The 15,139-nt window shown below is 39.5% G+C and overlaps 1 protein-coding gene across 2 annotated transcripts in view; it reads right to left on the reverse strand.

Moving 5' to 3' along the window:
• The window catches only part of tfb1m (transcription factor B1, mitochondrial), a 31,211-nt gene that overhangs the window by 13,836 nt on the left and 2,236 nt on the right, over positions 1–15,139 (reverse strand). For both annotated transcript variants that reach the window (XM_026926114.3, XM_034307888.2), the window contains exons 4-6: positions 14,422–14,530; positions 13,306–13,457; positions 11,110–11,229 (exon numbers count right to left, since the gene is read on the reverse strand). In XM_026926114.3, coding sequence (XP_026781915.1) covers positions 11,110–11,229; positions 13,306–13,457; positions 14,422–14,530 — 381 coding nt within the window. The remainder of the gene's footprint in view (positions 1–11,109; positions 11,230–13,305; positions 13,458–14,421; positions 14,531–15,139) is intronic.

Below are 15,139 nucleotides of genomic sequence, written 5' to 3' on the forward strand. Positions count from 1 at the left end.
CAGCAGGAGATGGCTCTTCATCTCAAGCTCCAGTGATTTCTCAGTGCCATACTCATCCTCTCACACAGTCCTCATTCCCTCCATGGCCATATGCAAAGGTGCAGACATCGGCAACACGAAAACGGTAGCAAAGATTTTTAAAGAAAATTTAAGTCCAGTTATGTTACAAAAGGTTTAGCAAAGAATTAGCAACCATCATCACTATGGTAAAGCTACAGCTAAACCGTAAATGTTGGCACCCCTGCATATGGATGCTACCTTGCATACTGGTTTTTATCCAGTGCATCAACACCATCACCATTTCTTGGTGTGTTAATGTTGTACTATAGGAGTGTGTGTTTGCTTTCTCAGCCTTCGTCTTCAACATGCCTTCCTGCTCTGCTGAGACAAGGAATTTATTCCATGTTGCTCTGAGCTGGCAAAGCAAGCCCTGGCCCTGATGGATGGCACAGCGCATTCTTCCTCTCGAGCAGATTCCCACAGGCGAGCAGATGGCTCTGCCCAGCTTCTCCCTCCTGCAGGCATCCGTGGGCGTGCTGAGTGGGCACGGAGATGCCCTCCTGGGGCGGATTACTCCACCCCTCAGCCCACGATGCCAGCGCTCGCGCCATAATGACTAGCATTACTCGACGCAATAATTTTCTCCTCCTCATGCCTTGTTGATCTGCCCATACACTGCCATTGTTTCAGCTGTGAATGTGCCAAATCCATGGTATTTATATACACACACACACACACATATATATAAATGTACTGTTATTTGATGTAACAGTTATTTAACGAATCCTCCATCTTGTCAGGTTCAACACGGACGTTTACATAACTCCAACAAAGCAATCATTTCATGTTCATAAGCCATTTCCATTCACCACTTGAGGATATTTTTTAAATATTTCTCATGCTTTGGGATTCCTTTCTGCAAAGTTCTGTGATGCAGTATATTATTTACATTATATATATATATATATACATATATATTATCTATATATATCTTCTCGCCAGTTTGGCAGCTTGATTGATTTGATTTTGGTTTTTGTTGAAGAGAATATACGTATATATGCAGTTCTCAGTTTTAACACCCAGGCATGTTTATAGTGAATCTTCTTTATAAGAAGACGAAGCATTTTCTTTACACCTTTACTTGTGTAATCCCACATTACGGCAGATGTTTTGGTTAAATATTGCTAAATAAAAAGCAGATTAAATGTAAATAGTGTGTTCGAAGTGAGTCAGGCAAAAACCCATGTTATGCAGTGTACCTTTCCTTAGCACATTAAAACACGAGCTTCACGCGGCCGGAGCAGGACGCAGAGGGCCGCGGTTCCGTTTGGTGGCTAACTGAAGGGTTCTCGGGGGGACAGACGCAGCTTATTTTTGTGGATGCTTCAGCACTTCTTGATTTTGCAGAGAAATAAGCTTCACATGTGACTCTGCTGTTGTTTCAGTCTGCTTGTGCAAGTAGTTATATTTTTTATTAATAAAACTATTTTGTGGATGCAATTTGTCTTTAAAAAGCCATTTTCTTTATTTGATAAAATGTCCATGTTTACTGTTGACAACTCTTTTTGTTTTTCTTTCTTTCTTTCTCTCCGCCTCTTCCCCAGACCCCACTGTGCTGTGCAGTGTGTAACCTGGTGTGTTATTTCTGTTTAATCCCTATAGACATATTTCTTTTTCTTCTTTTCTTTTTAAATCCATCATCACGTCTGTAGGACGAACAATGAAACGCTGATTACGGAAAAGAAAACAATATTACATACACGAGAACATGCAAGATATCCCTGCTGGATTTTCTCAACTTCCTTCTTGATTAAAGGAGCAGTTTGTAATTTTTTGGAGCCCCCTGCTGCCTGCAAGACAAACTACAATTGCAAAACATTAATCAGCTTTCACGTTCCCACTGCAAACTGTATGTTTCCTAACTTGCAGCTAGCTGATTCAGCTCCAGTCTGGCTTTTCTGGGCCAGAAAAATGTAAATCTGAAAGGAAGAAACTGGTGCTTTTATGCTCTTATTGGTCCTAGATAGTATCGGCTATCAGTGGAACTCAGGTGGTGATGAGGAGGTTGTTTGCCTTCGCTGTAGCTTTGGAGACAGAAAATTAAGAGAATTTTAGCTGCTTGAGTGACTCGACAGTCACAGTTAAAGTGGAACGTCACATCACTCACCGGAGAACGTCTACAAAATATGCATACTGTTATTTTTAGTAACAGTGCAACACTGGAATACTGGCAATGAAATATTCTCCTATTCAACATGTCCTAAATCTCTATGACGACTCTTTGTTCCCTGCCACTTTTCCTCCATATTTGTTTTTTCTCGCTTGCCTCTCAAATGGTGACCTGACTGATCAGGAGGTAAAAAAGTCCTTGATGTCACTCGGTATCAAAAAATGCCAGGAGTCAAAGCACCATGACACGGCATCTTAATTAACATTACAAACTGCCCCTTTAAGGCATCACTGACTCATCTATTGACAGCAGATTTTCTTTTTTGGGTTCCTCATCAGTACACATGAATACATTGACGAGATGTCGAGAAGTGTGTGAGAGTGTGTGTGTGTGTGTGTGTGTGTGTGTAGAATGAGGGGAGTGTAATGAGGGTCAGTGGGCTGTGGAGCAGCAGGTTAGTCATCCAGGTTGCAGCACATTGCAGCCCAGAGTGTGTTGATGGTGCTGAAATTGGCTCGCCGTGAGCCATGTCACACAGACCGAGCCGTCCTGTACGTGTCCTCACAGAGCTGCCATGTCTCATCATCCACTTTCAGCCTAATGTGCCCAACAGCGAGCCGGCAAACTCGGCAACCCGCGTTATAAATGGCTCCTTCCTATGAGGACGGTACGTACAGATACCAGTGGCATGTACCTCGGCTGGTTGCCTCTTCAGCCTAATTGCGCTTTAAATCAATATTGACACGGAGGCTTTTTCATGTTTCCTCTTTGGAACAAACATCCATCCAGCTACGATTATTCAGGAAATAAACGGTTATGAAACCTCACAAGGAAAATCTAGAATGAAGAAGGAGTCCTGTGTGTTTAACCTACATTTGCTTAATAGGTCTCCGGACTACGCTGCAGAAGCGACGGATTGTGGATCACGACTGAAATCCTCAGGGTCTTTTAACACTGGCACAGAATTGAAACTTTTTCTCCATTAAACTTTTCAATTTTAATTTATCTGTGCTGCGAGTTTAACACCAGACATCTTCACAAAGGTCCAAAAGCTCCCCAAAGACATTAAGAAGAAACGATGAGAAGAACCACAACTCAAAAAAGAAGAACTCGGATAGTGGGATTAAAGCAGGAGTTGTTCATGCACAGTGTACAAGAATACAAGTTAGACTGAGACATTGAGAAGACTGGCGATCAAAAAACCTTCAACAGTTACAGAGTGCCAAATAAACAGTCCATAAAAGGCTCAAATTCATGCAGGGTTTAGCAAGTCCACCATCTTGGCGGCCATCTTGGCGGTACTCCCCAGCAGTTATTTTCAGTCCTACAAGACCAGGCTCCTCTCTACGTGACCCAGACACCACAAACAGATCGACAACACGAACCTGACAGAAATGGCGTAAACAGCGTGTGGAAAAAGAGCGTTTTTTTTCAGGTTGCTAGGCTACTGCACACGCACGTTTCTCCATGACTACCAAAAAGCACGGTGCCGTATATATGCGCAAATATCAGTCTGAGAGTCTGAGAAGCAAGACAATAAAACTGGCTCTTTTTCCCGAGGAGCGGGATTTACGTAATACGGTCGCCTTGTTTAGCATCACGCGCTGTCCTATTTATATAATCACATATTTCAAGCAGTGCGACGTTTCCGTTACTGATTTCTCTGAATGAACTTAGCAAGAGCTTACAGCACACAAATGTACTGCAATCATCCCGAAGTTGATTATTTTCCTAAAGCAGCATGTCCCGAAGTGGTTTATTTCTCTAACACTACAGCAAAATTTCCAACACGTACAATTTTTTAAAAGAATGACATGTCACACTTTTTATCCATTTATAGTTACATTTAATGCTATGGAAAGGCCACAAAACTAAATTAGACAAAAATGCAGCTTGTCATGATACTGAGAAACCGCAAAGCGTAAACAACTCCGTTCTTAAAATTTAAAGTTTTCTGTCAGAAAATCAAAAGTTACAGCTTTTCCTCTGACTGCTACAAAGCGCTGACACTGGAGACTCCTTCCATAAATGATAAATAAATGTCTCCTTAGAGAAAATGATTCTATAGACCATGGTCTAAGTCATTGACCTCCTGTGTTTATCTAAAGGACTGCTGTAGCTGCATGTTTTCATCCCAGGCAAACAGAAGCACTAGATTCTACCTATGCATTTAACTGATTTTTGTCTTTTTAAAAGGACTGTTAGGTCTACAAGGCTCCTATCTGCCTGGAATGAAATCCCGTAAGAGCACCGATTCTTTGTGGATGAGACAGGAGCACACTGGTGTCGGGAGGCTGGACGGTACACGGCGCTGGATCAGAAAAGAGTCCAGTTTTAATCCAATTCTGTGCTGCTGGGAAATGACGAAATGATGTCTGACACACACCAAAACATTGCTCACCAAGTATGAAGAACCATCGAAATGACTCAAGCAGGCAACATGAGTGCAGGAATGATGGAACCGAGCAACAATCAACTCCAGACATCGAATCTGCATCAGCGTTAATGGCGAGCTATAACACTCGCCCGAGGACAATCCATTACGGCCGTGCTATCTTTCAGAAACAGGGGGCAATTTTTCCTCAAACGGGATAAGATATGATATGGGAGAATATAGCTGTGTATCTCTCACACACACACACACACACACACACACACACACACACTCTCTGACCTTTCCCTGATGCCTCAGCAGCTCTAACCTCAGGGCACATCTCTCAAGACTGATGATCCTGCCCTTGCCTGGTGGGCTGTAAACTGCTGAGACAGGCACGACGGGCCCGGGAGAGAATCCTATCTGACAATTCACAGCTTGTAATATTCCTCACAGAGCACTGCTTCACTGCTCTGGGGCTTTTTTATGCTCTTGCATGAAATCCTCACGTTAAGGATGCAATAAATAGAACTGCATCCGGGGAATATTTACAGTCGTCTCAGTCGGCTGAGCGTTGTTCATCAGCAAAAAATTAAAAACTGTTTTGGAGCAGGGCGAGGGTTGATTATGCACGGGGTGTAAATATTCTCTGGGATGTTCAGAAGGCGTGGATAAATCTGCTTTTGTTTTGCAGTGTTAAACCTTCCGTAACGAGCACACGAGGTGGGAGGTGTTGAGCATCACATACCGATGCACACGTTCAGCCATCTGCCTCACAAGCCACAATGCACCATTTTTCTCTTTTCTACCTTTCTTGTAACGTATAGCCCCGCGTGTCCTGCTATTCCGTGCACACACTGCAGTGGACTTTGGGACAGTGAAAAAAAAAGCGCCAGTAATTTTCAAATCAAGCTGTTACCGAGGCACGAGGGAGTGAGATTTATTACCCTCTCACTCCACTCAATTCCGCAATAAACTCCAGACATCATTACAGAACCCACAACGGCTGCGTACACCGAGGCCGCACCGTAAATTACTGAATATTCATCTGATACTGTCTGAATTATGAGGATTTACTGCATAGCGTTCGGAGTGACCTTGCCTAGCCAAGAGCACCGAAGCTTGGATTACTGCTGATTAGAAAATAATACATCTACATTCTTCCGTTCTATAAACAGAACCATGTTCTAGGCGGGAACGTAAAGGAATTTGGCCGTGATCCAGCTCCCTGCTCTCCTGAACCATTTAAGCGTCCAACTTCCAAAGCGCTTCATTTTAAACAGGCGTATTTTTAGATTTAACCTTGAGACTTGATATATTAAGGGAAAGCTGCCACGGGCTTTTGTATACCCCTGATACCTCATTTGACCCCATTTTGAGATCAGATCTGGCCTCATTTATCATAATGGCCGCTGTGATCCTCGGGGTGGTCACTGTTCTATTCTGTTGTATGGAAAGTTCATTGTCGATAAAGAATCTATACACGTGTAAATAAAACGGCCTCTTTTAATGTAAATAAGAAAAATCCACCAGTGCTTGATAATCATGGAGCGCAAGAAGCAGTTTAAAGCAGCAGTTTGTAATTTCTAGTGCCCTCTGCTGTTTGTGAGGTGAATTACAATTGTAATTTAAACACTGACAATTCATCTCCTTCCCCCTGAACTGACCTCAACACCTCTGTTTAAAGCTCATATGCCTTTTGAGGCAGTTTTTAAAAATAATGTGTAATGTAACTCATACAGTATAGCAAAAATTTCTGATAATCATTTTACAATAAACACCAGGTGCTTGGGGGAAAAAGATGCCATATGTCCGTTATAGCTAAGATCCAGACACTACAAAAGTTTATGTTCACACGGTCATTCATCTTATTGCAGGGGAAATATATTATTTTATTATTTATTATTAATTAATGTGTGTGAAATGAGAATGTTAGAAAAATATCCTATTAACAATTGCCATACAATTACAATGGATCTAACTGCTTTCTTCATTTAAAGCTTCTGTTTGCATTTTTCTGGCCCTGAAATTAGCTCCGCCCACAGACGGAACAGAACTGCTCAGCCCTGCCTCTTTTGTCTAGAAATAACATGAAATTTAATAACTCTACTCCTACTTTTGTCTTGTAAAATCATATACAAGGTAACCTGGGACAGGATCCATCACTAGCACCTGCTGCGAATGTTTAGAGCGTGTTTAATTTAAAAAAATTAAAAATATATATATATATATATATATATATATATATATAAAAAATACACAAGTACTTTTAGTACTTTTAGGTTACCACACTGTAAGTTGCCAAATTTATTGGTTTGAATTTTTTACGTTGACAGAGTACTGTTTTCTCCATAAGTAGTTATTTACTCAAATAATGCTTAAATAATGCCTTAAAAACATTCAAATCAACACAATAATTTTTCCTGAAATACAAAAAAACCACTGCAGTTTAATGGAAGAATTTTTTTGAGTTACTGATAAAAACATACACAATGTAACTAGGGACACGATCTAACAAGGGGGAAAAAAAAAGGGCAATTTTGAATTAAAGTTGTCTTTAGGAAACGGGGGCACGGCTGAGCATCAGGGCCAGAAAAATGCATACACAAGCTTTAAATGAATAGACTAGCCATATCTTTTGTATGGCACTAACGCAAATAAAAATGATACCACTATTACAGGTCTAAAACCTCTATAATAGTGCGGCATACTTCGGCAATTTGTCTAAAAATTGAATTGTGGTGAGTGTCGCTTTTGTGTGTGTGTGTGTGTGTGTGTGTGTGTGTGTGTGTGTGAGTTCATCCCCCGAAGGCCGGGAGTGGAGCTGACGGAGGCATTCGTCAGGACAAGCGTGTGCTCGAGGCTCTCCACGCCTCGCTCGGCTGCCTGATCGATCGCCATCATTAATCTATCTCTGGCCACTTTCTCTTGTGTGTGTGTGTGTGTGTGTGTGTGTGTGTGTGTGTGTGTGTGTGTGTGTGTGCGTAGGGGACACTGCTGCAGGGTCAGGTCACAAAGCGTATGTCCATCATGGCTCTGAAGCGCCGCTGCTTGGATGCAGAAGCCGCTGAAAAGCCTGAAGCGCTTCCGTGCTTTATGCGTGTGTGTGACACAGACAGGAATCTACAGCGCCTCAAGAGTGAATAGTTTAGAGTTTAAGAAAGAAATATACTGAGAAATAAAACCCTAATACTAAATGCAAAGCTAACAGTCTAATTAGATACGTTTTCTAAGTCAACAGCATTTCCAGAAAGGTTTTTTTTTCCCCAAAAAAATATTTTTAAAAGGGACATGAGTGGACAAAACATGCCCTGGAATAATATTCAATTATTTTAACCAGAAATAATCGATCACGAGGAATATCTGAGATCGGTCAGGATTGAGGCTCTTACTCAATCTTTAAAATGTTAAAAAAAAAATGTTACATTTTTAATTTTTTCCTCCTTTTCAGGGTTAATGTATTTTTGAAAATATTAAGTATAACTGTTAGTACACATTTTTTCCCCACAACAAACTAAATCACAAGCATTTGGTGAAAATTAAAACGCAAACTTTATTCAAATACACCTTTAATTTTAACACACCGAAATTATTCTTCATACATTTTTGTGGATGAACGCAAAACTCCACACCCTTATAAAGTCAGGGAAGTAAAAAAATAAATAAAAACAGGAAAGATTTCATCCTCTACCATATTTATGGGGCTGAAACACTGACTTTTTTCTGCTTCATCTGCACTGATGATGATAAAGTAGTGAGACGAAGAGTATAAAATACTCAAATATAAAGAATATTTGATTTGATTTGAACAGAGCTCTCTTACATTAATGACTGTACATTTATTCTACTTTTTAAAAAATATTTTCTTTATTACGCTGTACATTTATTTTGTATGAATTTTTATTAAATTGCATATTTATCACATTTCTATTTTATATTATTTTAATTATTGCAATTTTATTGTATTTTTAATACAATATTTTTGTATTTAAAAACATTACTTTTTTTATTTTTTACATTGTAGATTATTATTATTTTCTGCTTTTTTCCCTGCTGTTAATTATTGAATTTTTATTATTTGCCTATTTAACGATTTAATATTTTGCTACCTTTTGTTTGTTTCTTTTTTTTATTTACTTTGTACACATTTTGAGCTGCACTGTAAATCCGTGACAGCTGATTATATAAATAAAATTTATTGGGTTTATTTTCTTTCAGTTTTAATATTTATTGCTGCTTTCTTTCTTTCTTTATTTCTCACTTTTTAAAATTTATTTATTTTAAAACAGTATCAGGATTGCAAATACTGATATCATAATAATGATTAACAAACGATGGTATGGTGCAGCCCTAACGAGCAGCTGTTGTGTAAGCAGTGTGTGTGTGTGTGTGCGTGTGCGTGTGTGTGCGTGTTAATGTTAAATAAAGTGTCAGGTAGGAGGGTGTGTGTATGTGTGTGTGAGATCCATGTTGGCGTACGCTGAGAGTATAGAGGGCCTGTGGCTCGCGCTCTCTCTCTCTCTCTCGCTCTATCGCTCTATCGCTCGCACACACACACACACACACACACACACACACACACACACACACAGCTCAGCCAATCAGCACGTACGGCAGCCTTCAAGGACGAGCGAAGTCACTCAACGTGACAGAAGAAGGAGCCTTGCAGCAGTGAAACACGACGGCCAGACATAAAGCACGGCACGTTAGAAACACGTCTAGCAGCACGTCAGTATCACTTCATTCCTGTGATTATAAATAAACCTGCTCTCGAGCCGCTCTCTGATAGCACGGCTCATCCCTTTTTATTCAGAGTGTATTAACACACCCAAGCTCACATTGTATTACACAACACTACATCTACGCTATTGTCTTAAAACAGTACAGCAGCTTTAATCCAGGAAGAAAGCAGGGTGTGTATAATAAACCCACACGGAGAGGAAATGCAAACACTTCACAAATCCTATCACGGCTATACAGCCTCGATGATCCGCTCCTGCTCATTTCCAGCTAAAACAATACGGCAGAACAATCGCGCCACCGCAACGTGCTGGTGTTTATCAACAAAGCAGAAATTATTCACCTCTAAATGCAATGCGGAGCTTCAAGAAACAAACGTTTCAAAACGACGCATGATTAGAGGTCACAGAGGTCACACAGGTGAAAAAGCTCAGTGACATAAAAGTGGAAGAAAAGTCCATATTAATATCTAAAACATAAATGTAATAATAAATAATAAAAACAAATGTTCCTTCCACCTTTTTAATTATTTCGGGACGTAAATGATCACAGATAAGCCTGGATTAACCCAGTTTAAGTTTTATTATAATTTAAACTTGTTAAAGTTTAAATTTCTTTCTTCTTTCATCATGTTGCTCTATTTTCAATCGGGTTAATGCTTTCCTACATTACCCACAATGCCATGCTGATCGTGGTGCAGTGGGATTTAGCCTTCCCTTCATCTCTACCTAAAGAGTGAAATGCGGCGGCGCTTTAGTGCTTTAGTCTGTCCAGCTCTCACCTCCTCATCTTTACACTCTGCTCACACAGATCAGCTTCTGAAGCTTCAGCTTTCACACTAATACTTTCACCTCGTCAACACCATCTCGCAGATCGCTAACTAGCCGAGCCGAGTCTCTGCCATCGTATAGCTGCATTGCATTCTGGGACTCATTCTGAGTCCAGCGTTTGCAGCAACGTCTCCACTACTTCTACGCTGGATTTCTCATGAATATAATGCTGAATGTTGCTGGAAAAATGTACACGAGTGAGAAAAGGAGCTCTCTTGAGATATGTTTGAGATTATTGATTTTTTTTGTCCTATTAAATGCAATAGCAATAACAGTGTCCCTTGTGGCATCACATAATCGCTAACTTCTACCAGGAATAATAAAATACAGCACCAACCAAAAAGAAATTAGCACCAGATCACGTTGCTAAACACATCACAAATATGGGTTTCAGAGCGCAGTTTTTCCTTTAGTTAATACTTATTTAATTAAAACAATAATTTTAGACTTTGTTTTTCAGAAACAGATTAAAATCACGAACTTGCCGATACTCACATGAATTATTTTACCTCCCAAAGCCAAATTAATCCTGAATGGCTTTAGACGTCCAAAAAACTCCATTACAAATCAACTGTATCATAATCGGCGCATTGCAATTAGAGCACAATTACCATTATAACCAAAGAGCTCCTGTGAGAGTCCTGAAGCAACCCCGAGGCCGCGCTCACACTCTCAGAAAAGCGTCATGAAATAATTATCAGCGACACGCAAGAGGCATTACATCTACGAGAACGTAAAAACCTCCGTCCCACATTCATTCGCTTCATCTCTGTCAGCTCAGGTTAAATATTTATAGACGACAGAAAGAAGACGTTTGAGTGAGAGGGAATTCTCGCCCTCTTACCCACAATCCCGCTGGGGCTCCGTATCAAGCCGCTGCGGTTACGCAACTTCCTGAGAGCCTGCGGGAAATCCAGCTTCTAACTGTAAACAGGACAGCGCAGGATTGTTGGGCGAAAGCCCTGGAAGGTTGGAGGAGAGCGGGAAAGACTCACGTCGGGTTTGGGGACGAACGCTCGGCCGGGGATGGTGAAGCAGGTGCTGACAGAGCTCAGGTACTGCGCCATGATGGACAGACGACTGCGCTGTCTGCTTCCAGTGCTCGCGGTTAATCTCTGGAACAGAACGACAACAAACTGCTGTCACTTCATCATCATCATCATCAGAAATCACCAGGTTCTACAATTACAATGTTAATCATTATTCACAATTACACACTGCGGAATTCTGCATTCTGATTGGTCAAAAGGTGTTGATTCATTTTCTTACAGTAGTGCAGCTGCAAATCACAGGTTTATATTAATGCGCTCATTCTAATACGTTCTCGTTTCTATAGCAACAGTGGTAACATTAATGGAAGGAGTCTCCAGTGTCAGAGGTAAAACTACGTTTTTCGACATCTTCAGGACAGAGGAGTTTACGCTTCCGCTTCTTTTCGATAACAAGACAAGCTGCGATTTTTTTCTTATTAATGTTGAGAGAGAGAGAGAGAGAGAGAGAGAGAGAGAGAAAGAGAGCCTGGCGAAGGAGTGAGTGTTTATAGCTGCTATAACGGAAGTGAGAACAGGAACTAACAAAATGACTGTAGCTATAAACGGATAAAAAAAAAATGATGTTTAATTAATTGTATTAATTGGCAAATAGTTGTAGTATAACAGGAATAAAACATTTAAAGTAAACTTTTATAACATCGTTGATTATTTTCCTGTAACTTACCAACTATTCACATTGTAATTGACAAAGATTTGTGTATGACGTTACTCATTCATTCTTTTACAAATAAAAATAAATGCTGTTTTTGAGACGGTCGCTGATTATTTTACCGGGACAGCACCACACACAGTGATTATCCTGTCTGCACAGTCTGATAGATTCTTCACAGGTTTCGTGTGTGTGTGTGTGTGTGTGTGTGTGTGTGTGTGTGTGAGAGAGAGAAAATGAAGCGTTTCCATATGGCCGCTGACGAACAGGATCAAATTAGCTAATTAATTCGAGCAGTCCCGTGTAATTATCATTAATCAGCTCACGCGATCTATGCAGCTTATCAGAATGCAAAGAAAATCCCTACGGCTGTTAAACTCGAGAGATTCAGCGCTGATCTTCGCTTTCTGTGCAACTTCAGCACACGGTAGAGTGCAAAAGTCTGCACACCCTCAAGGACAAAATAAAGACTGTAATTGGGTGTGTTGGGTTTCACAGATGTTTCCCCTCTTTATCACAACAATAACAGTCCAGCTGTAATATCATGATTAATAATATTATAAAATATCAGTAAAACCCCATATACTCATCAAACCACTCAGCTGATCTTTTCCTACATGTTTTAGATCAGTGACTTTTTTTAGATTTATTTTTTTGAGAAATTTTATCCATCCTGTGCTTGATTTGGTTTTCCAGCTGTCATAAAGCTTTTTTTTTTAATAAAAGCATAACAAACATAAGCAGCTGCTCAACACCAAACACAAGTAAATAAAATATCTGTTGGCTTTTTTTGCAAAACAGATGGCATCCTACAAATAAATAAAATATAGATACAGCCCTCAGCATTCTGAGCGACGAGCTGCTGTGATGAAGACGAGTTAATCTTACAACCCCAAAGTCGATTATTTTCCCGTAACAGAATGTCCCCAAGATGTTTTATTCCTCTTATACAACGGCAATTCGCCAAAGATCACCAAATATTTTATTTATTAAAGAACGTCACATTACACAGTACGTTCTATCTGTTCATAGTTACATTTAATGCTGTTGAACCTCCGTGAGACGAGTCAGTTCCTGTTCTCACTTACGTTATAGCAGCTATAAACAGCCGTTCCCTCACCGAAGAAAAGCATCGTGTCACGTTACTGAGAAACCGCAAAGAAGCGTAAACTCCTCTGTCCTGAAGATGTCTGAAAACTTAAAGTTACAGCTTTACCTCTGAGTGTTACAAAGCGCTGACACTGGAGACTCCTTCCATCAATGTTACATAAACTTCACCACATCACACATTTTTAATCCGTTTATATGAAGCGTGCGCTGTACACGTCCCTGTCAATGAGCTGTTACTATAGAAACGATAACGTATTAGAACGAGCGCATTAATATAAACCTGTGATTTGCAGCTGTGCTACTGTCAGAGAAAATTAATCAACACCTTCTGACCAATCAGCATCCAGAATTTAATATATTAACACCACCCGTGTCCTCACCTCCGCCACCTCTTTCTGGAAGGTCAGCGTGAGTCTCGTGCGTCCGTACACGAACGGTCCGCTCCTGCTGGCCATCTCCTCCAGCCACTTAATGATGAGTGGAGTGGAGACGCTGAAGGGGAGATTCCCGATGATGTGAAGATTAGGAGGCTCTGACACACACACACACACACACACACACACACAGTACGTCATTATCACATTAGCAATTTGAAGAACTTGATTAAACAATAAATAGACACTAGTAACCACCGATGATCACGATGTCACTGAACAGCAGCGGCTCTTCACGTTCATTCACTCTACAGCAAGTCAGTCGTTTTTTGTTTTATTTTATTTTTACAGATTTTTCAGATGAACTACATCGCTCTTCTCTTAAACTGCAGCAGTAGAAACATCACAGCTCGACAGAAAAATGTTTATTTCATTGTTCTTGTTTTTGTTGACTCCATGATCACAGCTTTCAATCTTAAACTTTTAAGAAAGAAAGCTTGAAGAACACTGAAGAAAGCTTTAAGCCCCGCCCACTTCACAGTTACATCATGTCATACTGTGTATCCCTGAAAAGCTTGTTTCCTGACACAAAGGTCATTATGATATACACGTCAACTTCCTTTATAAACCTCACTGACTACAGTGGATACACAAAACCATGTTTATTCATAAAACTCAATATTCAGAATCAAAAATCTGTCGTTCACGGTTTATGACCTGCACGTGTTCACACCTTTCCCTAATCAAAGGAATATTCCAGAGAAAACTCGCAAAATCTCGATCATTCTTGGATTTACGATCAATTTTATATTGAAAATGACAAAAATCCTTCTTTACATTCTTTACTAAAGAATAAACAAATGGTTTTCAACACACTGTTCTGTAAAAGTCTCTCTTCAGAGCGTTTATTAATCTTTTCATTGTAAGATCAAAAGAGACGAATTTTTGGTTTTATTACATATGCGAAATTACACACACATTTTTCATAAATAAATAAACGTACATTTCTTTACAGTTATAAAACTAAAAATCAGCAATCAGCAGGAGAAGGTTCATTGTGATGTGTTTCGTGTAAACAGTTATTCACACGTAGAGTCTCGGCTTCAATGAAACACGTCTTACCTTCTTCCCACTTCTTCGTGATGTGTGCTGGGAAAGCCGCGTTCATCCCGTACGCAAGAACATCACCGTGGACGATTCGGACTCGCCCTGGAGCCGCCTCGGATAACAGCTGCTCAAACACACACACACACACACACACACACACCAGACGAAACCATCAGACAAAACCTGCACAATTGATCAGATTTCACTCATCACAACTGTGACTGATGAACCTGCAGCTAAAAATCATTCGCTCGTTTAAATAACGGTTTCTACTGATGCATTCATTCACAATCTCACTCGTCCTTCGCTTGGGTTCAAACTCTGATTTATAGTTTATTTATTTATCTTTATTATTATTAGTAGTAGTAGTAGTAGTATTAATTTATACTATTATTTATTACTTATTATTCATATTAATATTTTACTTTAAGTTTTCTGACACAGGCAAAAAAAATAACTAAATAAAAATATTAATTTAATTAGAATATATTTAAAATTTATACTGCAATTACAATTAATATTTTATTTATAAGTTTTCTGACACAAGCAAATCAACAAACAATTAAATATTTATTTTTAATTTATTTATAATATTATTATTAATTATCTATTTGCAAGGCTTTATTTTTCACTTATTTATAACATTATTATTAATTTATTTATTTGCAGAGCTTTATTTTTAATTTATTTATAATATCATTATTAATGATTTATTTATTTATTTACAAAGCGC

The sequence above is a fragment of the Pangasianodon hypophthalmus genome, chromosome 10, assembly GCF_027358585.1.
Source record: "Pangasianodon hypophthalmus isolate fPanHyp1 chromosome 10, fPanHyp1.pri, whole genome shotgun sequence".
NCBI classification, from domain to species: domain Eukaryota; kingdom Metazoa; phylum Chordata; class Actinopteri; order Siluriformes; family Pangasiidae; genus Pangasianodon; species Pangasianodon hypophthalmus.